Source organism: Stegostoma tigrinum, chromosome 22, assembly GCF_030684315.1.
Source record: "Stegostoma tigrinum isolate sSteTig4 chromosome 22, sSteTig4.hap1, whole genome shotgun sequence".
In the NCBI taxonomy this organism is placed as follows: Eukaryota; Metazoa; Chordata; class Chondrichthyes; order Orectolobiformes; family Stegostomatidae; genus Stegostoma; species Stegostoma tigrinum.
In genome coordinates, this window is record NC_081375.1 from 46,580,561 (window position 1) to 46,603,263 (window position 22,703).

The 22,703-nt window shown below is 41.9% G+C and overlaps 1 protein-coding gene across 1 annotated transcript; it reads left to right on the forward strand.

The window, feature by feature from the left end:
* The first annotated feature begins 4,303 nt into the window (after window positions 1–4,303).
* Window positions 4,304–12,218, forward strand: LOC125463702 (recoverin-like). Its single transcript, XM_048555294.2, has 3 exons — window positions 4,304–4,747; window positions 10,507–10,618; window positions 11,692–12,218. The coding sequence occupies exons 1-3, from the start codon at window positions 4,367–4,369 to the stop codon at window positions 11,799–11,801; spliced, it is 603 nt and encodes a 200-aa protein (XP_048411251.1). The 5' UTR covers window positions 4,304–4,366; the 3' UTR covers window positions 11,802–12,218.
* The last annotated feature ends 10,485 nt before the right edge of the window (window positions 12,219–22,703 follow it).

Consider the following 22,703-nt stretch of genomic DNA (forward strand, 5'->3'; position numbering starts at 1 on the left):
AAAATCTGATTAACTGGGCCACCATCGTGAAGTGTTTTCAGCAATACAGGGAGCTGTGCCTGGAGTCAGGTGGATGTGGAGGGCCTTTAAAACTGCCTGGAGCAGAAGGTGACTTGCACCATAGTTCCCCCAGACCTTTAGGGACATTAGATGACACAGAGTTTCCAGTTGACCCTCAACAATTTGCATTATTTTATCTTTCACAAGGTCCAGTAGCTGCCTACTGCTTGCAGTTGGGTAACCCTTCCAACCCCTACATCCTGCCACCCAGAAAACAGGGAGTTGGCACCCCAGCTGGCAGGAGGGAAGTCTGTACCCACTCCCAATAAAGACTCACCCCTACAGTTCTGTGGGAGGGTCAGCAGACCCAAAACTTTAACTCTGCTTTTTTCACAGACGCTGCCAGACCTACTGAGCTTTTCTGGCAACTTCTGTTTTTGTTCCTGATAAACAGCACCTGCAGTTCTTTTGGTTTTTTGTTTGAAGACTCACGCCTAAACTGGAAACCAGTCAGTGTCATAGAAGTTTTATAGTTTTGAGTGTGTAGGTTATCTGTCCAAAAAAGACATTTCATGTGATTTTTTTTTGAAAGAAGATGCATTTCTTTGTTGCAATTGACATTTCTAGTGCCAAGCTGCATAACGATGGTTTTTGCTACAGACTGCACTGATTAACGTTTTTTGCCAAATGACTTCACAGGTAAAGTCAGACTGCTGCAAAATTTGATTTAATATTTAAGGATTATTTATTTCCTTTGTATCCATTTTTGGGTTATCATTTAGTAGACACATATAGTCTTGTTTCAACAAAAATAACAGTGGAATGTGTGACAAAAATAGTGTGGAAATAGAAGCCGGTAATTTAACGCTAGATTCTTGTCTAACTGAAATACTACTGCTTCTAAATATCTGAGCGAATTTGCTTCGATTGACTTGCTATACAAGTAAACATTACATTGCATCAGGTTGAAATGGAATTCTTCATATCCAAACAAGCAAATCCAGATCATGTGCAATGAGAAGTTTAATGAAGGTGCAGGAAGATCTTCCAGCACCTCTTAATTTCCTGCATCCATAGTTCTTTGGTTTTATTTAGTTTGGTACCTCCTGCCTGCTCTGTAATTTCTGTCACTGAGTTTCTCAATTTGGATTTTACCAGAGCCACTCAGCTATAGACTGCATTATATTCAATTTTGGCCCAAACATGGGTATAAAAGCTGAATTTCAGTAGCAAGGTAAGAGTGGTTGACCTTATCATCATGGCTGTTTTTGAAACTCTCTGCTGTTCATAGTCATTATTAGCACAAAGGAAGTTGAGTTTGCTTGTTGGAAGATAACTATGTCAGCCATAAGACTTTTCCTCGAGGCGTTTCCGTGAAATATTATTCTGAGATGTTTTATCAATGATTTTCCCTTTAGCGTTAGTGCAGAAATGTGGATGCTCACTTATTTATTGCAGTGTTGTTCACAACTTCTCATGTACTGAAGCAATTCATTCCCACATACAGTAACCTGGACAATATCTGGGCTTGAACGAGTCATAAGGGTACAAGACAGTGAGATGCATGTGCAGAAGTAGGCCATTCATCCCACTGAGTCTGCTTCACCATTCAAAGAACAAATAAAAAGGACATGTGTAATATTGAGATAACAAGATGTAGAGCTAGATGAACACAGCAAGCCAAGCAGCATCAGAGGAGCGGGAAGGCTGATGTTTCGGGCCTAGACCCTTCTTCATAAATTGGGAGGCAAAGTGTGTTCTGAAATAAATACGGAGAGAGGGGGAGGTGGATAGTAGATAGATAGAGGAGAAGGTAGATGGAGAGGAAACAGACAGGTCAAAGAGGCGGGGATGAAGCCAGTAAAGGTGAGTGTAGGTGGGGAGGTAGGAAGGAGATAGGTCAGTCCAGGGAGGACGGACAGGTCAAGGGAGTGGGATGAGTTTAGTAGGTTGGAGATGGGGGTGGGGCTTGAGGTGGGAGGAGGGGATAAGTGGGAGGAAGGACAGGTTAGGGAGGCAGGGACGAGCTGGGCTGGTTTTGGGATGCAGTAGGGGGAGGGGAGATTTTGAAGCTTGTGAAGTCCACATTGATACCATTGGCCTGCAGGATTCCCAAGCAGAATATGAATTGCTGTTCCTGCAACCTTCGGGTAGCATCATTGTGGCACTGCAGGAGGCCCAGGATGGGCATGTCGTTTGAGGAATGGGAGGGGGAGTTGAAATGATTCGTGACCGGGAGGTGCAGTTTTTTATTGCAAACCGAGCATAGGTGTTCTGCAAAACGGTCCCCAAGCCTCCGCTTGGCTTTCCCGATGTAGAGGAGGCCACAACGCAGTATACCACATTAGCAGATATGGGGCCTGGGATAGGGTGAGGCGGGGGAGGTGTGATGGCAGGTGTAGCACTTCCTGTGGTTGCAGGGAAAAGTGCTGGATGTGGTGGTGCTGGAGGGGAGTGTGGAGTGGACAAGGAAGTCATGGATAGAGTGGTCCCTTCGGAAAGCAGATAAGGGTGGGGAGGGAAAAATGTCTTGGGTGGTGGGGTGGGATTGCAGATGAGAATGTCGGAGGATGATGTGTTGGATCCGGAGGTTGGTGGGGTGGTACATGAGGATGAGGGGGATTCTGCTTTGGTTGTTATTGCAGGGAGGGGGTGTGAGGGATGAGTTGCGGGAAATGCGGGAGACATGGTCGAGGGCATCCTCGACCACTGTGGGGGGAGGTCGTGGTCCTTGAAAAACGAGGACATTTGAGATGTACAGGAGTGGATAGTCTCATCCTGGGACCAGATGCGGTGGAGGCAAAGGAATTGGGAATAGGGGATGGCATTTTTGCAGGAAGGTGGGTGGGGGGAGGTGTATTCTAGGTAGTTGTGGGAGTCGGTGGGCTTAAAATGGATATTGGTTTCTAGGTGGTTGCCAGAGATGGAGAAATAGAGGTCCAGGAAGGATAGAGAGGTGTTAGAAATGGTCCAGGTGAACTTAAGGTTGGGGTGGAAGGTGTTGGTGAAGTGGATGAACTGTTCGAGTCCTCGGGGGAAGACGAGGCGGCACCGATATAGTCATCAATGTAACGGAGGAAGAGGTGGGGTTTAGGGCCAGTATAGCTACAGAAGAGGGACTGTTCCACGTAACCTACAAAGAGGCAGGCATAGCTTGGACCCATGCGGGTACCTATGGCACCCCCTTTGTCTGTAGGAAGTGGGAGGAATTGAAGGAGAAGTTGAGGGTGAGGACGAGTTCGGCTAGGTGGATGAGGGTGTTGGTGGAGGGGGATTGGTTGGGCCTGTGGGACAGGAAGAAGTGGAGGGCCTTTAGGCCATCTGCATGGGGAATACAGGTGTATAGGGACTGGACGTCCTTGGGAAAGATGAGGTGTTGGGGACCAGGGAATTGGAAGTTCTGGAGGAGGTAAAGGGCATGGGTGGTGTAGGTAAGGATTTCCTGAACTAAGGGGGAGAAAATAGAGTCGAGATAGGTGGAGATAAGTTTGTTGGGCAGGAGCAGGCGGAGTCGACCAGTTTGTGGATTTTGGGTAGGATTGTCACGTCCCAGTTCCCCTTTAAATCACATACCAATCTGTCTTGGATTTCTACGACTGTTTTCAGCATTGCGACTGAGTCAAAATCCATTATGGGATTAACAGGACCACCACAAGAAATAGAGTGGTTCCACGTGAACACTTACACTTTTCTCAGGGCAACTATATTTTCTGTGAATCTTATGTAATCCTGTGCAAGCTTATAAGGGAGAAGTGAATACAGGGTTACGTGATATAACTAAATGAGTAAAGATAGGAGAAAGCTTAAGTGGAGCAGCAACCTGTTGTGTTGCTTGGCCTGTTTCTGCTTGAGATAAAGGATGAACCACGATCTTGTCGAGTGGCTGTGTGGTTTTGATTGTCTGAACAGCCGACTTCTGCTCCTATTTCCTATACTTCCATACGTAACTTAACAACAAATTTCAACTTAGCAGTTTATCCACACCCTGACAACAAAGTTAAAAATAACCAACAATTCCATTCTCTGTGAATACAAATAATCAATGGATTAGTAAATTAACAACATGTGTTACTGCAAAGTAACATTGTACAGAAAATGAACTGTCTGCAAGCACAGATGTTGATTATAATTTTAAGGTATTTTAGGTTTTGTGTCAGTTATTTCCATTAGCTATTTAGCTTGCAATGTATGTAAAAATTTTGCTGCCTTTGTGAATGTCAGGCAAGGAGATAAAGACTAATCCTTTTAATCCATAAAGCTTAATCTGTTCTCATAAATATAGTTCTGCAATCAGTCTGTACGGTCTTTAGTGAGTCAGAAGAGGTCTTGTGTAGTCCTTTGCATCTTCTAGGCTGTGTGAGTAGGAATGGGAAACTCTAAAAGTAGTGCCCTGTCCAAGAGTATCTTGGAAGACCTCAAAATGAACACCAAGTACACAGAAGAGGAGCTCTCCTTATGGTACAAGACATTCTTGAAGGAGTGCCCAACTGGCTTGATCACCATGGCACAATTTGAGAAGATCTATTCTGGCTTCTTCCCAGATGCAAACCCCAAAGATTATGCTCACCATGTCTTCAGGAGCTTTGACACCAACAGTGATGGGACACTGGATTTTAAGGAATACATCATTGCCCTTCACCTCACCTCCTCTGGAAAGATGTCACAGAAGCTTGAGTGGGCTTTTTCTCTCTATGATGTGGATGGCAACGGCACAATCAACAAGGAAGAAGTACTGGAAATTGTTAAGGTATGGCTAAACTTTAAATCGATGCCCAAAACTGCACCATGTCAGTTTAGTAAATTGGTGAATAACTCACATCCCATCTTGGTGTTATTTTCTTCTCTCTATTTCCCTTAATGCTTACCATTCAGCTACAGAGCATATTTTGAGTGCAACCTTTCCAATCAAGGCCTCTCCTGCAGGCGGTGACCATTATCTGCAGAAATAGCCGGAGATGAGTGAGCTGATATTATTTCTTTTCTCCTTCCCATCTTTCTCAAGACAATCATGGGGTTACCATATAAAAATGAACACATCGCACATTCTACCATTATACAACTTAACTCAGCAATAACTTCAAGTTATGCATTCACTGCAAAACAAAATCTTGAAATTGTTTTTATTTCTAATGCATTGAAGCATAATCCCAAGGCATCCTTAGGCACTTTGCTTTTAAAGCATAGCCATGTCTATACAACTGGACTGAACACAAAATATACTGGCTGCAAAGTTTGAGAAAACCAGCCAATGAACGTAAATTAGATCATGTGTTTTTCATGGTGTTGATCATAGAAGGAATATTAACTCGATTACTGGAAAAATCCTCTGGTCTGATTTGAATAGCATCAAGGGAATGAATACATTAAGTTTGTAGCAAATTAATTAAATGTAGAGCACAACACACCAATAGCACGATCTATAAAGATAACATTCATCATAAGTAAAAGTATCTATTAACATTTCAGTTGGGATATGTATTACAACAGCAAAGGACTTATTAGATAGGAGACTGATCAAATTGCCAGTAGCAGTCCATGTGGATATAGTGGAAATATGGAAGAGTTTTTGATGGTTTAGTCACTGTTGCATTATGTTACATTAATAGTTGTGATGACTTCGGAATGTGACTGGAATTTGTAAATATATTAAAGCTCAACTTAATGAGCAGTATCTGCTTCATTGCACTCTGTGTTGGAATACGACTGAACAAAAATACAATGGAATGGCAATTGGGATGTGATGTTTGACCTTTCAAATCTTTTAACAATGTTCATGTTTCATATCGTTGTCCTTCAGAAGCACTTCATGGTGCATTCAGATGTCTCAAGATCATGAAGGGCTGTACTTAAAAGCAGGAGGGGTAACATTTGACCTGGAAACAAATGTAGGGATCATGACATGCATATTCTTTTGAATGCAGGCGGTTTGTGATTTTCAAACAACCTGCTGACTTCCATGATATTTGAGTGCAGTGCTCTTGGTAGCTGTATAGGCTAGCACCACTTAAAGCTGGTATCCACAACTTAAAGACAAACTGCACTTTGTAGGGAAGATACGTTCTGGCTAGAACAGCTGATGGAATTAACTGGTGGTTTTGCGGAGGAGGAACACTGACTAATCAAGAGTTTCAGGTCCAGCACTGGAGATGCTAATGCCAAAGGTGGAGAAGAGGGGAGACGGCTTCCATCCAGGTGGGCTTTGGAGACCCCTCTATATTAAGGCTGAGAAGGCTATGGGAGCAGGTAGGTTTCATAGTCAACATATCTATTGTTGCTGGAAGGACCTGGATGCAGTGCTGTGAGCTCAATGTCCTCAAATAAGTGCTCAAATTCAGAGAAAATATCTTCAAATTTCATATTCTCACAACTGAATTTTATGACTAACCTCAGACACTGCTCTGTTCACCAACCCCCTTCACTCGCCTATCAATAATCACTATCAGTCATTACCCATGCTTCACATTTGCCACCACACCGATCTCACACTTAGTCATGCATCTCATGATTCGCAAAACTGCCAGCTCTTGAACCGTGGCAGATAAATCACATAAGCACATTGCGATGGGCTCACAGGCACAGCTCCAACTCTCTCAATGAGCAAGTTGGGGCTGTAACTGGGAGCACAGCTTTTGAGAAGCAGGGGACAGGACTGGCTGTACGTATTTATTTGCACAGAGATGGACTTACACTGAATCCTCTTTCACAGCTTCCTCTCACCTCCCAATCTCCCCTGATTTAAAAAGCTGCACGGGGTCTAATCACACACTTCTCGCTGCCCCTTTCCCTCTCCGCTGACCCTCAACACAACACAAGCCTTGTGTCTTTCTCTTGTCCGATCCTCAGGGACTTAACAGTGATGGAAGACTGAGTGGAGAAAGGTAAGGAGGACAATGATGAAGAGGGAACACAAGTATTCACAGCCACTAGCTCAGACAGTGACACTGCACAAAGCTCGGGAATGGAACTTGCACAAGTATCCTGGAGCTGGATCAGAGGACAAGGATAGCAACAATTGCAAATCACCAGAGGATGAGGGTACCCCTGGGTCCTGATGCAAAGAAGTCAGATGATGATTTTGAAGAATCAGACTACCAAGGACAATGGTTGAGCACATGCAATGAAAAGGGTAATGTATTCAGGAACTCACCAGAAAGCCTGTGGTCAATGGTACACAGCATGGAGAGGATCACTGTTGACTCTGCCCGCTCGATGATCTATTCGCAGGATACATACCGAGACAAATATCGACTGTACTTGGAGGAGCATCAACTCGGTGAAAGGTGCTCTTTGGTCTGCCTGAAACTTGTTGGTACTCCAGAACAAGGAGTTGACCCTGACCGAATATTGCAGACTGCACATTCCAAGATCTAGGACTACGTGTTGAGGGACTCACTAAAGCCAAGGTGAAATGGGGAAAGATCACTGTCTGACGTTTTGCTAAAGTGAAATAAGAATCCATTTAGTTATCTGACTGTCCCAATGCCTCAAAAATATGTAAATGTAATCTTGTACAAGTGAGAAAAATGTTCAGTTTGTTTGTTTGATACAGTCAAACTCCCCAGTGTTTGTTTGTTTATTTATGCGCCAGTATGCTGAACCGAACTGCTTCAGTGATTATGCATGTATATAAAGATATTTTAATGAAATATTTTTGGAGAAAGCCTTGCAAAGCTTATGGCCCATTATTCCCTGCAAGGGCATGGTGAATGATATCATGACAATATTTGCCCACCCAAGCACAGGGGAGGCAGAGGCGTAATGGTCAGTCAGTGAGCTAGTAACGCAGACCCCTGGGTTAGTGATCTGAGGACATCATGGCAAATGATGGAATTTGAATTCTATAAAAGCCTGGCAAGAAAAAGCCTGTCCAATGGTGACTGTACAACCAATGTCAATTGTAAAATCCCATCTGGTGCACTAATTTCCTTTAGAGGAGGAAACCTGTCATTCTTACCTGGTCTGGCCTACATGGGACCTCAGACCCACGACAATGTATGGTTGACATAATTGCCATCAATAAGAAAACAGCAATAAATGGACCAAGCCCGTGGTATCCAATTCACATGAACAAATGACAGTTGATGTTTCAGTTTCTGTTGTGGCACATACACAATGGCTAGGTGATGCAAAAGACCATAGCATTCATCCAGCCCCCTACTGCCACTCTGCCAATTCCCTCGCTGCCAGCTCTCAGCCTAGATGGTAGCTGCCAAGACGATGCAAGCCAAAGCTTAGGTTTCTTGGGTCAGAGCTGATTGAGGTCATCCTTCAAGATGGTCTCTCCTTTTAAGAGTCAATACTTTCCTTCAACCCAACCCTATCACAGTCACTAGGGGGAGCACTACTTACGAGCATTGAGCCTGCCAAAAACACTCTGAAAGGAAGTATAAAAGGAAGGTACAGGGGTGATCTGATGATCTCTGTAAGAAATTTTGTACAGTTTCATTCAGAAAGCTGATTTGACCCAGTGTCGAGCTTTGTCCCATGGTCCTTTATCCTTTAGAATTTTGGCCAAAGAAAATGAAGTGCTACTCAGAGACGGGTGCACAAACAGAAATCACTGGAGAAACTCAGCAGGTCTCGCAGCATCTGCGGAGAGAGAGAGGAACAGGGTTAATATCTTGAGACCAATGACTCTTATGTTATTGGATTGAAGAGCTAACTCTGTTTCTTTCTCCAGGGATGTTGCCAGACCTGCTGAGCTTCTCCAGCATTTTCTGTCTGTATTTCAAATCTCCAGCATCTGCAGAATGTTGCTTTTAACAGGTATGATGTGTGACGGGGTTAGGCAGGGCTTACGTTCTCCTGTTCCACAGTCAGATGAGGCAATTACTCAGAGGCCAGCCTCAGTGGGAAGGGCGACTTCTCCAGACTCCTTCCCTCCTTTAATTCATCAATCTGTTCCGCAATGCATCACCCAAGACCTGGTGGCAAGGTCTGCACCCACGTGAGTGCATTATGTGGTGAGTCTCGATGAAGTTTGAGACAGCCTCTGGTGACCACTGTGTGGCAGACATCCCATGTCATCTAGTAGACACCCTCTGATTTGTAGTGCTGCTGTAAGCACATATGGCAGACCTACCACTGTAGATTGTTTTCCCCCATTATTCATTCATGGGGAGAGGGTGTTGCTGGCTCGGCAGCATTTATTGCCCATCTGTAATTGCCCAGAGGGCAGATAAGTGTCAACCACACATTGCTGTGGGTCTGGAGTCACTCATAGGCCAGACCAGGTAAGGATGGCGGTTTCCTTCCCTAAAGGCCATTAGTGAACCAAATGGGCTTTTCCTGAAAATCGGCAATGGATTTATGGCCATCATTAGATTCTTAATTCCAGATATTTATTGAATTCAAATTCCACCATCTGCCATGGCAGGATTCAAACTCAGGTCCCCAGCACATTATCTGGGTGTCTAGATTAACAGTCTAGCAATAATACCACTAGGCCATTGCCTCACCATGAAGGCATCATGACTGTTGCTACAAAACCATGTGTAGATCTGACTATAACCAAACACAAGTTGGACGGTGAGATGGAGTGGAATCCTTGGGTTGCTGTGCATCTCAGAATTTACATGTGCCACCAACAAAGCAATATGTGCGCTTGCTGTGCCGTAAACATGGGGGCCCTTGTGATCCTTGCAAAGACATACTCTCGCATTGCTTGCTTCTCTCTGTAAAGAAAGAATCAAAATCTAATCAGGTGTTCCTTCAGTTCCTTGACCTTAGTGCCTTCCCTTAAGCAATAACGAGCAAACTTGAAACTGTTGGAAAAATCCATCGCTGGCAGCATGGGAGAAACCAGATGTATGTTCACGGCTACAATCAAGAAAGAATGGATTTAGAGAAAGGGGCAAGAGATTCAGAGGGGATTTGGGAAAAAAGGAGTTTTCACTCAGCAAGTGGTGGGAATCTGGAATGCACTGCCTAGGGAGGTATGGCAGCTGGAAACCTTACAGTTTTTAAAAAATATTTGGATATCATAACATTCAAGGATATGGGAGGAGTGCAGGAAATTGGGATTAGCATCTCTTTAGTGGCAGAAGTGTCAGCGCAGACTCATAGGCTGAAGGCTCTTTTCTGCACTGTATGAAACTATGAATCACCTGCACTGTCACTAGCAATACTGTTCTGTCTCTGCTCTGCGCCTGTGATTCAGACTGCAACAGTTGGCAGACTTCCGAAAGAACCGCTTCAGTGAAGTAGAGGTGACTTCAACGAAAGAAAAAAAAAGATACCAAACTCAGCAATGACCAGGAAATATTATCCAGAAACTAAACTGAAAGTGGTCATTGATCCCTTTAAATAGAGCAAGGGGGTGCTTTAGAAATCTTTCTTGCTGCTGACTACATGTTATTCTGTATCAGATTAAGAAACGATGTGCACTGAACCATCCTGGTTGAAAAAGGGAAGTGCATATGGATGTGTCCTGTACAGAATTGTTGTAATGGTCTGTCACACTCAATGCTGCTTTGGTGAAATCAGTTTTTTGTTATTTTCCTACAGTCAATATTTAAAATGATCAATGAAGAAGAACTGAAGACTCTGCCAGAGGACGAGAACACCCCAGAGAAGAGGGCTGACAAAATTTGGGATTTCTTTGGCAAGAAAGAAAATGGTAAATGTGAGACAACTGGAGACAGGAGAGGGAGGGTAGAGGTGGGGTAGGGGGAAGGTGTCAGGGATCGGAGGAAGTGTAGGAAACATCTGCCTATTTATAGACACCCACTATACACTGACATGGGGGAGGCACACGGATTTTAAGCTTGGAATACTTGCCTACCTGCAAATTACATATTGTTCTTTCCATAATAAAATTCCATTTATGGTGGGGGAATGAATTAAATGAAATAAAAATGTCTAACTAGCAGTTTCAATGAATTAGTAAAGACTATGTGGATATATATGTGTGTATATGATGTATTCTATTAATTCATGACCTTATTGCAGTCTATAATTAATAATAGCAGAGTCTAATTAAATAGTATTTACGAATCCACAGTGAAGAAGCTGTCAAGATGTCAGATATTAGAATAGGAGAAGTACTGAACAAGGAGCAATAATCTACCTGTTGCTCATTCATAATCAATAATCCTTGGTGATCAGTTACTATTTAGAGCCGTGATTACTATACTATACACGCAGCTGAGTAAACCAACTCTCAAAGCTTTAAGTCAGCACAAACCTATCAAAGCCCAGAGTTTTTGCTAGAACAAGGAAAATAGACCCACTTAATAACCAGTTATTAAAGGGTAAAACCTCATGTCCAGAAATCTCAAAGGAACATTGAAGATGCTGAAAATGTACAATATGTCATCAGCATCTGATGGTGTAAAGGAACTTTAACTGTTCAATAAGACTAAGGTTCTATCTTATACATCTTACTTTGTCTGATGCTAAGTGAATTACTATATGTCCCCAGCACTTTCTTGCGACTGAGTTACTGGATACAATTCCTGGTGACGTATGTTTACTTGAAATAGATTCATTTATTTCCAGATCCTTTCATGTCATTTAAAAGTGAACAATTTCTTTTGAAGGATTTCCATCAAATCATCTCTGCTGTTTCACAACTTACATTACAAGGAAACTATATTACAAACTGAAAGATGTCAAAATTGTACAATGAATATTAAAATGAAAGTTTATTTTAAATATGTATACTTTCTAACTAAATGTTCTTTTTCACAGATAAATTATCAGAAGGTGAGTTTATTCAAGGTACCCTGGAAAACAAGGATATACTCCGACTGATACAGTTTGAACCTCAGAAAGCCAAAGGAAAGCTAAACAGGAACTAACTTTCGCCTAGGAAGCTATTTTTCCAAAGACTGTTTCAAAATTGTTTACAAGTTGCATATTTCTACATAATGTAAGCACTGTACATGTAAATTCAAAATATTTCACTGTACACTTTCACTATAATATACACACATATTCGGCTGTTTATTGTACACATAATAAATGCGACTGAGATTTTCCTAATCTAAATTGATTGTTAAAGCCTCTTAAATCTCAAGGTCATTTACTGAGATCCGTATATTAACTTTCAGTGATGTTCATTTCCCAAATAAACTACATTTAATCAGGTAATATTATATGCATGGCTTATTGTACTTAACTAACGAGAACTAATATGGATTGTCATTTGTCAGTAATCGAGTTGTGGAATTTGATGAGATGTTAATCTAATAACAAGGATGGCAATATGTCTACAATTGTCTGAAGTGACATTTTTCCAAAGTTATGGATTTAAGTTTGCTTTCTTTTATACTGTTAAGTGAAATCTGTTGATAGTTGGAGGATACTGAGATAAGTATAGGTTGAGCATAGATTTGAATCCAGACTTAATTGAATTTCAAAATTGAAATCTGGGGTTTGACATTGACTCTTGCTGTAAATTAGCTCAAGACTTGCTTTGTTATGAAAGGGAAGGAACTATTCAATTGGGAGAGTTTCCTCAATTAGTTGTCAATTGAATATGTATTTGAGCAGCAGAATATTTAGTATTAGATTGCAGCCAAAAGGATTTTGTTTAGGAAGTCAACTTACTTATGCCCACAATTGTTACATTGGTAGTACAGGCTTTGATTATTGTTGGGAAAAGAAACAAGTTGTCATGCTTTCTGTTTTATGGTCATCAGGACAGAATGATAAATTTCAGAAAGGAACAGCAATTTAAACGGCATGATAATCAGGATACCATTTGCAAGTGGACTCTGGTTGACGTATTGCTATGGAGATGGCACAATGGAACAGTTACCTGAAAACTTTAATTTAAATTCAAAAGACGTAAGGCAGCTTTGATTGTTCGCCAGTGCAAAGGAAAATGCACAAGGCAACAGTGGCCTCTAAGCTTCTAATTGAAAATATACAATGCATTGACAAAGTCTTCTTTTGTCTGCAGGGATTTAGCACGAATACATGTAACCTCTGGCAAGAGTAAGTGAGTCACATTGTCAGCCCGATTGATAATCTTTAAACAGTTGTTTGTGCAGGTATTGACACACTCAGTCTTATTAGTATGTGCTGCCCAACTGCGTTCCTTCTGGTCCGAGCTTTGATTTCAAGGGTGACCCCAACACTGCACAATTTGAATGATTCTGTTTTGTTCATCTCTTGGCAGGGTTCAAATTATGCCTTTAATCTTTGACATTTCAATCATCATGTGGCCCTTGCGTGTTTACAGTGGGCAGCTTTGTCACACCCACAAATGCAGGATTTAAACTGATGGGTGGTAAACGTAAAGTTTCCATAGTCCTACTGACTGTAGGGTTGCTCTCTCAACATGGGGAGATGATTTAACCTGCTGCTTCAACCTGAGGGTCACCAAGCTACAGGCAAGGGGAGAGATTGACAAGACATTCCCTCATGCTAAACTTAGTCCATATGGGATTGGACTCATGCTGTTTATGTTTGTAATTACTCTGCTTTGCAAACCAGCCTTCCAGCCAATGGAGCTAACCAATATCTTGCTGGTGGGTAGTGCAAACATAGCAATTGGGTAACAACTGGCTGGCGTTGCAACTCCTTCTCCGCTTTAATTCCCATCAGACGGGGAGATTAATAGGGGAGCACGCTCCTCCAGCATACTTGCTTCAGCAATATAATGCTCGTGATGTAGAAAGTTTCACAACAGTGCTGTCACCCCACTGAATGTGTCCATGTGAAGAGGTTACAAGCAACATCAGCAGGACGTACTCTTTAGGATGGCACCTGAGTAAATACTTGATCAGCTGCTATCATGCGAAAAGCTGAAATTTTATAAAATCCAAATGGGACTCCTTCTGAAGAGCAGGACTGAGCAACATCATTGCTGACAGATATTAGTATTTATTATCTGTTGTATTACACACTGCAGCAGTTTTCACAAACACAGCTTTATTTTTAAGGCCTACGGAGGTAACATAAATGAATTAGCACTGGCTGTTAGCAAAAACCCTGAGTTATTTCAATAACATTTTCAAGTTAGGCAGTATACTGCCTTTGTTCCTGAATACTAGGAAGCCATCTCATTGATTAACTCATTAATTTATAGAGTCATGGAGTCATACAGCACAGAAACAGACCCTTGGGACCAACCAGTCTATGCCTATCATAATCCCAAATGAAACTAGTTCCATCTGCCTCCACTTGACCCATGTCTCTCTAGATATTTCTTATTCACGTACTTATCCAAATGTCTTTTAAACTTTGTAACTGTTCTTACATCCACCTCTTCGTCTGGAAGCGCATCCCACCATGAACCACATAGTGTAAAAAAGTTTCCCCTTTGTCTTTTTCAAATCTTTCTCCCCACACACACACAAAACCTTAAAAATATGCTCCCTACTGTTGAAATTCATCACCCTAGGGAAAAGACACCTGCCATTCACCTTATCTATGCCCCTCATGAGTTTATAAATCTCTCAAGGTCAACCCTCAACCTCTTATGCTCCAGTGAAAAAAGTCCCAACCTATCCTGCCTCTCCTTAAAACTCAAACCCTCCAATCCTGGCAACACCCTGGTAGATCTCTTCTGAACCTTCTCTAGCTTAATAATATCCTTCCTATAACAGGGAAATTAATTAATTTTAATTTAATTTGAAATAAGACTTTAATTTCCGATTTTGGGCCACAGGAGGTGAGGATGATTGTGATGGCAACATGGCAGATAAGAAGAAAGTCAAAATACAAGAAATCTGAAATTAAAACAAAAAATAAGTGTCAGATAAATTCAGCAAGTCAGCCAGTAGTTGAGGAGGGAGATAAAGAGCAAGAGAAAATGGACCAAAATTGAACTTTAATCAGGGTTCTGCTCTAAAAGATCACCAGCTTGTCAAATCAGTTTTGTCCCTGCCATCTAACTTGCTTGCTGGAACTTTAAGTATTTTAAGCATTTTTTTTTATGGCAAGTTATAAATGTCTCCCAGTTCAGTGGACCAAACATTACATTCTATTGCAATTGTGTAGCTCAATGTTTCTAACAACTCTTGGTTGCAAATACTGCCTTGTTATCATCAACAATGAACTGTATTTTTGAGGTCTATCTCCTGCTCATTGAATTAGTGCTGCCTTTGTTTTAACAATAGATTTTGATGTTTTGACACAGCGTACCCAATGTCCTAAATCCAGAAAGAAAGTACAACATTGAACACCAACCTTATACATGTAAAGGCTTCTTGCTTGCTTTTTTGGAAACATCTCATAGTGTTTCACAATGTGCTGGAGAAGAATGAATTTGTTAAATATGATGAGGCAAGATTCCAGGAAGTGAGGCCAGAGGAAAAGATTCATTTAGAAGACTTACTAAAGCTAGGTTGGCGACAACATGGAGGATGAGCTCAGAAGTTCCAGAATGGAGGAAGGAAGAATAGCCAAAAAAGTTAATTACTAGGCTGAAGTGTGGCGTAATGTGAGTTTCAATGGGCTGGGCATGGGTTGATGGGCTGAAGGTGTGCTGGGAGGATTGGTGGGGAAATGAGGGGGGAGATTGCTGTAGCAATGGTTTCCCGAGCTACAGTCATACAATCATAGAGATAGACAGGACAGAAACAGACCCTTTGGTCCAACTCATCCATGCTGACCAGATATCCTAGATAAATCTAATCCCAGCATTTGGCCCATATCCCTCTAAACCATTCTTATTCATATACACATCCAGATGCCTTTCAAATGTTGTAATTGTACCAGTCACCTCCACTTCCTCTGGTAACTCATTCCCCACGTACACCACCCTCTCTCTAAAACGTTTCCCCTTAGGTTCCTTTTAAATCTTTTCTCCCTCACCTTAAACCTATGCCATCTAGTTTTGGACTCCCACACACTCCCACAGGAAAATGACCTTGCCCATTTAAACTATCCATGCCCCTCATGATTTTATAAACCTCTATAAGGTCATCCCTATCCTCTGATGCTCCAGGGAAAGTAGCTCATGCCTGTTCAGCCTCTCCCTGTAGCTCAAATCCTCCTTGTAAAAAAACAAGGAAAACATCCTTGTGAATCTTTTCTGAGCCATTTCTAGGTTCACAACACCCTTCTACAGCAGGGAGGCCAGAACTGCATGCAATACTCCAAAAGTGTCCAAACCAATGTTCTCCCAACTCCTTGAGTCGATGTACTGACCAATAATGGCAAGCTGAATGAAACAAGGTCATGGGGGAAGAAGGGGGGGGGGTGGGTGTGATGGAGGAGGAGTGGAGGTGGGTTGGAACTAAGAGCAATGAAGAAGATCATAAATCAGTCTGCAGGAAAAAGGGACAAGTAGAGAGTGACTTCTACAAACACATACACACACACAAAACCTGTCAGTTACTTCATGTACCGGCTGTGGAGTTAAGCATTCACAATGCCTGGGGAAGCCCCAGGGTGTGTGTTTCTGGCAGACAGTTGGGGCCCCTTTTATATTTGTTCAAATCTATTTCACAGGCATCAGGAGAGAGTTGGTAAAGGTTGGTGAGATGAATAAACTGAATGGTAAAGTGATAAGTGCTGCCTCATAGATTTAAGAAACAAATAGCCTATGTATTCACTTCCTTACGGGTAAGATTTCAATTTGATTTTGTCTGTCAAAACTTTCTTCCTCTCATCAATGCTATCGTTGCAATGGCCTTGTACATATGTAGATAGAGCACAGTGGCCACTTTTAATTGCAGGACCCAATCTCACTATTCATAGAAAACACTTCAATTTTCATAAGGATGCTAGTGAGTTCTGGAATATCTGCTGAGTGGTGAGTTGTTTCAGGAATGGCACATAGTGGGATGGGGTAGAAATTGGATGTGATACATGCCATGGGGTGGCCAGTGCAATTAATAAAGTGAATTTGATAAAATTTGGTGAGGTAAGTGCTCAGCTTCGTGGTGAGAATTACTCCAGCAAACTCAATATGACTTACACTTAACCAATCAACTAGAAGACGTAGCCAGTGGTATCAACAAAATCAATGCTTCAACTGTGTGTTGTGGATGTAAGTTTAATGAGGAGTGGAAATTGAAGATGTTGACGAATTCTTATAATTCAGCTTCTGTGCAAGTCTAAATACTCCATATGTCAACTCAAATACTGGTAGTGTTGTTACTACAAAGCAGTGTTTACATTGTGTATTTACCCTGAAAATAAGGCTCCATGAATAGAAGTGTAGAGTGCAAAAGCAAATAGGTTTTGTTGAACCTCTACAAAATAGTTTGATCCCACAGGGACAACGGTTATCAATTCTGGTCACCTGAAGGGTATTTTGGGTCTGTAGAGGTTCTGAAGGGATTTACTATAACAGCTCCGAGGATGAGGGATGACAGAGAAACTAATGTGCTCTCGCAAAAACTAAAAAGCCTGAGGGGATTTGATAAAGAGGTATACAATGTTGAAAAGTTTAAGAAGAATATGTAGAAACTACTTTCACTATCTGGAGGATCAATAATTGAATGGTCCAGATATAATTAATTTGAAATTGAGTGGCAAAGTAACCTGATTAACCAAAATTAACACAAGGAAAATATTTACACAAACAGTAGTTCAGATTTGTTATGCACCCTTGGTCTGGTATTTTGTTGGATGAATTGAACAAAGATTTTCCATCGCTTATAGTATGGAGAATACATGTTACATCCTAAAAACATGAGTAAATCAGTAAATGGTGGTAGAGATTAGATGAAATTTTTATCTCCCAAGAGGACTGTGAGATTCTTCCAGAAAACGTGGTGGAAGCAAAATTCTTGATGATTTGTAAGGCTGAGGTAAATAAATTCTTATTCTGTAAGTGGATGTACCGTATCAGTGGAAGGTGGAAATGTGGATTTGATGTTGCAAACAGTTTAACAATGATATTATTGATTGACAATGCAAAATCAATGGGCTGAATGGCTAATGGCTCATTCTTCTAATCTCCAGTGAATACAATTCCAACTGATTGAGCATCTCTTCATATGTTAGTCCTGCCATCTCAGGGATCGGTTTGGTAAACTTTTGTTGCACTCTCCCTATAGCCAAAATGGTAAGGAGACTTAAAACTGCAGACAGTACTCCAGCTGTGATCTCACCAATGCCCTGTACAATTGTTGCAAGACATTCCTGTCCCTATACTCAAATTCTTTTGCGATGAAAGCCAACATACCATTTGCCTTCTTCACTGCCTGCTGCAGCTGCCTGCTTACTTTCAGTGATGAGTGTACAAGAGCATCCAGATCTCATTGTAGTGCCCCCTTTTCCAATCCATCACCATTCAGATTGCCTTCCAGTATGTACTTCCAAAGTGGCCAATTTGATAACTATGCACATTATACTTCATCTGCAATGAATGTGCCCACTCACTAAACAGTCTGAGTCTCACTGAAGCATCTCTGCATCCTCCTCACAGCTTACTCTCCCCATCCAGCTTTGTGTCATCTGCAAACTTGAAGAAATTATATTTAATTTCATCATTTAAATCATTAATATATATTTGATTGAGGCGCTGAGGTCCAAGCATTGATCTCCGTGGTACTCCATTGATTACTAGCTACCATTCAGAAAATGATCGATTTATTCCTAATCTTTGTTTCTCGTTTGCTCGCCTGCTGTCTATTTACATCAGTACACTATCCCCAGTCTCATGCACTTTAATTTTACATGCTAATCTGTTATGTGGGATCTCATTGTTTGCCTTCTGAAAGTCCAATAAACCACATCTACTGGTTGACACTTATCAACACCACTAGTTACATCCTGGAAAAATTCCAAGCATGATCTCCCTTTTGGAAATCCATGTTGATTCTGTCCAATCCTGTCAGTATTTTCCAGCTGAAGCATAGAATCCCTACAGTGTGGAAACAGGCCCTTTGGCCCAACAAATCCACACCGACCCTTGGATCATCCCACCCAGACCCATCTACCTATAACCCACCTAATCTACAGATCCCTGAACACTACAGGTAATTTAGCTTAGCCAATCCACCTAACCTGCACATCTTTGCATTATGGGAGGAAACTGGAGCACCAGGAAGAAGCCCATACAGACACAGGGAGAATGTGCAAACTCCACACAGACAGTCACATAAGGGTGGGATTGAACCCGGGTCCCTGGTGCTGTGAGGCTGCAGTGCTAACCGCTGAGCCACCGTGCCCACCCATGTGCCTGACTGACCGGTGCAGATTAGCCGCTGAGGCTTTCTATATAGAAATGGGAATGATAAAAAAAACACTAACCAGTTACAAATTCGGGGCTGCTCAGCCATTAAATCTTTTCTAATGAATTCTAGCATGTTCCTCAATTCTGATGTCAGGTCAACTGGTTTATTTCCTGCTTTCTTTCTATTCCAGTTTTAAGTAGTTGGGTTATATTAGTTTTACTCCAATTGAAAGGAATAGTTTCTTGAAGAAACTTGAACCTTGAAAGTTGACCACCAATGGATGCAGTCTTTATTTCTAGGGTCGCTTCCTTAACTACATGGGGGGTCATGGTCACTGGTGATGGTATGGACCAAAGGAAGTGATCAGTATCTCGTGGGTGGGTGTGAGAGAGCAACAGCCAACAGTGGCGGGTGGGAGCTGAGAGAAACCTAAATGTGGGGACGGGATATGCAAACTGCTTCTCCCAATTCCGCATTAGGGTAAATACATTTATATGTATTACCTTGCTGGTTTCTTTTAAGGTTTGTTTAAGGATTGACTGTTTAGCCTGGTTTTCCTGAGCACGGCCAGTTGCTGGTGTTATGTAGTTGATTCAGGGCAAAGCAGACATGCAATGAGGTGCGGAAACAGGCTTAGGCCCCTGCTACATCTTAAATCTTAGGACACAATCTTAAAATCAAAGATACGTCTTCTGGTTTTGAAATCATGGAAGCATTTCACAAATACGGTAGGAATTTATCTGGAACTCTCTCCTTCAAAAGCTTGTGCATATAGTGTCAATTAAACTTTTCAAGGCCGAGCTCAATAGATTATTGTTGGCTGCAGGTACCATGGATATAGTGCTAAGGACAAAATGGATTTGTGGTGCTTCTCAGGTGTGAAGAGTGGAATAGAGTCAAAGGACTAAGTGGCATACTAATGTGCCTACATTCCTATAGCAGTGCAACATGCCTTGAGGATGTTGTCCACAAACGTAAGTTCCTTTTGTCCTCCTAAACCCAGTGATGGATTGTTCACGCATTTTTAAAACAGGGACCAAAAGCAAGGCAGTACAGTTTTATATGCTGTAATGTTCATTTCTGCCATCATTGCCATCACAATGGTGAAGACCACTTTTGTTTGACATCTGTCACGTGGACAGTCAACAATAAGAATCTTAGATCTATTTAGGAAGTCTTTGGCCCAGATTTTCATGTTTACAGATGGTTGGAGAACAGAGTTCCCTGATAATTACAAGCAGGGATGTAATGATTACCTGGTAAGTCTGAGACTTTGAAAGCTTCCAATTGCCTTCTAGCCAGGGAAGTGTATAGGAATTAAAGCTGACTGTAACTCCTGACTAACCATAACACTGACAACCCAATCCTACGCACTGAGCCCCCTTCCCTCTCCTCTTCTTTGATTGACACTTCTCACCAGTGTGGACACTGCTTCCTTATCCACTCCCCCTTGGATTCCTGAACTCCATGCCCACAGGACAGTGACAGGCAAATGACAGACCTTCCGTCTTGAGCTCCCCCACTCATGGAAAACTCATCGACCACCAGCTTACATCTCTCACTCCCAAACACTCAATCCAATGACCCTCTCCCTGAGATCTTCATGCCTCATTCTCCTCCTGCAACATCTGACCCCTTTTCACCCACTTCCCTACCATTCTTCTCCCCAACGTATTAATACCCTAACCCTCCCACCCGCTACTCCCCCTTCCCTCAGTAGTGTTCAAAGTGGCTGTCAGAACTTAAAACATGGAATGCTGCAGCTGTGACCAAAAATTGGGAGAGTGGTCTCTGTGCTCACCTATCCTGTTGCTCCTGCTCCTTCTCTCCACTGTTATACCGATGAAGGCTATTGCTTTGGAGATCCAGCTGGAAAACCCCTGCATTTGCCCAATTCAAGTCAGAAACATGATTCCAAATCAGACTAGAAGATTCAAGCCAAACAAAAGCTGATAGCGGTTCTATCTGAGACTATCAGAGACTATCATTGTATAGTTTAATAAAGTTTATTGCCTGGGCACATTTCAATGATTACAAGTTTCTTTAAAAAAAGCTCGCAACAATAACATTAAATACATAAATTTAGTCACTTATTAGTTTATATTTTAGATAATGCCCCAAAAGTGTGGGTGAAAGGAATGTTTACCTTAGTACACAGTATGTACATGCTGGGTCACATTATGAAACCTTATGATGCTTACTACTGAAAGATAAGACTGTAACTGTTCTGATATTGAAGCAGGAAGGAGGTCACTTGGCTTATTGGGTTTAACACAATAGTAGGAGACACATGTTCAGAAGTGGGTATATACTACAAAAGTAAACGTAAAGTTGTTCCCAAAGTAAGCAGATAAGATCACACCAGATTTGCAATGGGGTTTTCTTTTTTTCTGTGACATCATTCCTCAAAGCACTGATCAGTTCTCGAATCAGTCTGAGCCTGAAAAATGAGTGTCAGCTCGGAGTCATTGTGACTGACCCTGCACTCAGAATCTTACTCACACAGAGACAGACATAAACTCACAGGCTAACTCACAGACACAGATACAGACTTACACACAGACATACTCACTCGCTTAGAGCGACACTATTACCGACACTATCACACAATCCAACCTTCCATCTCCTGACTTCATCTATACTTCCTGCTGCCTCAGAAAAGCAAAGACCCCTCCCACCCGGTTATAATCTCTTTCAACCTCTTCTGTTGGACAGAAGAGGCAAGAGATTAAAAGTGTACCAACAGATTCAAGAACAGCTTCTTCCCTGCTGTTATTAGACTTCTTAGTAAACTTCTTATATTTCAAATTTACTGTTGGCCTTGCTGTTTGCGTCCCTTGTTTGCAATCATAACGTTGTATTCCTCACTCTGTTCTGATACCTTAATGCACTTTGTATGGTATGATCGGCCTGCATTGCACATAAAACAAAACTTTTCACTGTACCTTGTGACAGTAATAAATCAAATCACTCAAACAGGTGTGCGCGCACACACACACGGACACACTCACTCACTCACACAAACACACACACAACTGTAGCACCTCTTCTGACATCAGCTGACTGTGTTGGCCAAAATTCATTGACAGATTTCTCCTCTCTAAGGCCCAAATCTACGAAGACAGTACACTGGAAGAGCAAGGTTTTAAAATGCCTTCCAAGTAAACCTGGTCACTTGCAAAATTCAATACTCACAACGAAAAGAGGTCCAACACAGAGTAGGTTCAGATTGTGCTGCTGTTGACTCTAACTCACTCCTTACATAAAAGACTTCACAGCTTACAAGACTTAATGTTGGACTTGGCTTGTCCAAACCTGCCCTTACATCTGGCACTCTCCAATATCTGCTTCTCCTTCGCTACTCTCAGACATGCGAGTCTGGGTGAACTGTTCCATTGGGATGGCTTTGTGTGCTTGCAGTTCTGTCATTGGTGCTGTACTCAGTTGCATGCTGGATGTTCTGGTATCACTATAATAGGAGCTACTATTGTAGATATAACTGTTGGACCTGGCTTTGGGGCGTTTCCCCAGGTACGTCAAGTGCTTGCCAAAGACGCAGCCAGTACATTCAAAATGATTTACCAACAGCCAACACCTCCATCGCATTTTCAATTCTGC

Bases quoted from the DNA above. Each gene is read 5' to 3' on its own strand.
- LOC125463702 (XM_048555294.2), top strand. From the start codon at position 4,367: ATGGGAAACTCTAAAAGTAGTGCCCTGTCCAAGAGTATCTTGGAAGAC. The intron at 4,748-10,506 runs GTATGGCTAAAC...ATTTTCCTACAG, and splicing joins AAGTACTGGAAATTGTTAAG to TCAATATTTAAAATGATCAA. The intron at 10,619-11,691 runs GTAAATGTGAGA...TCTTTTTCACAG, and splicing joins CTTTGGCAAGAAAGAAAATG to ATAAATTATCAGAAGGTGAG.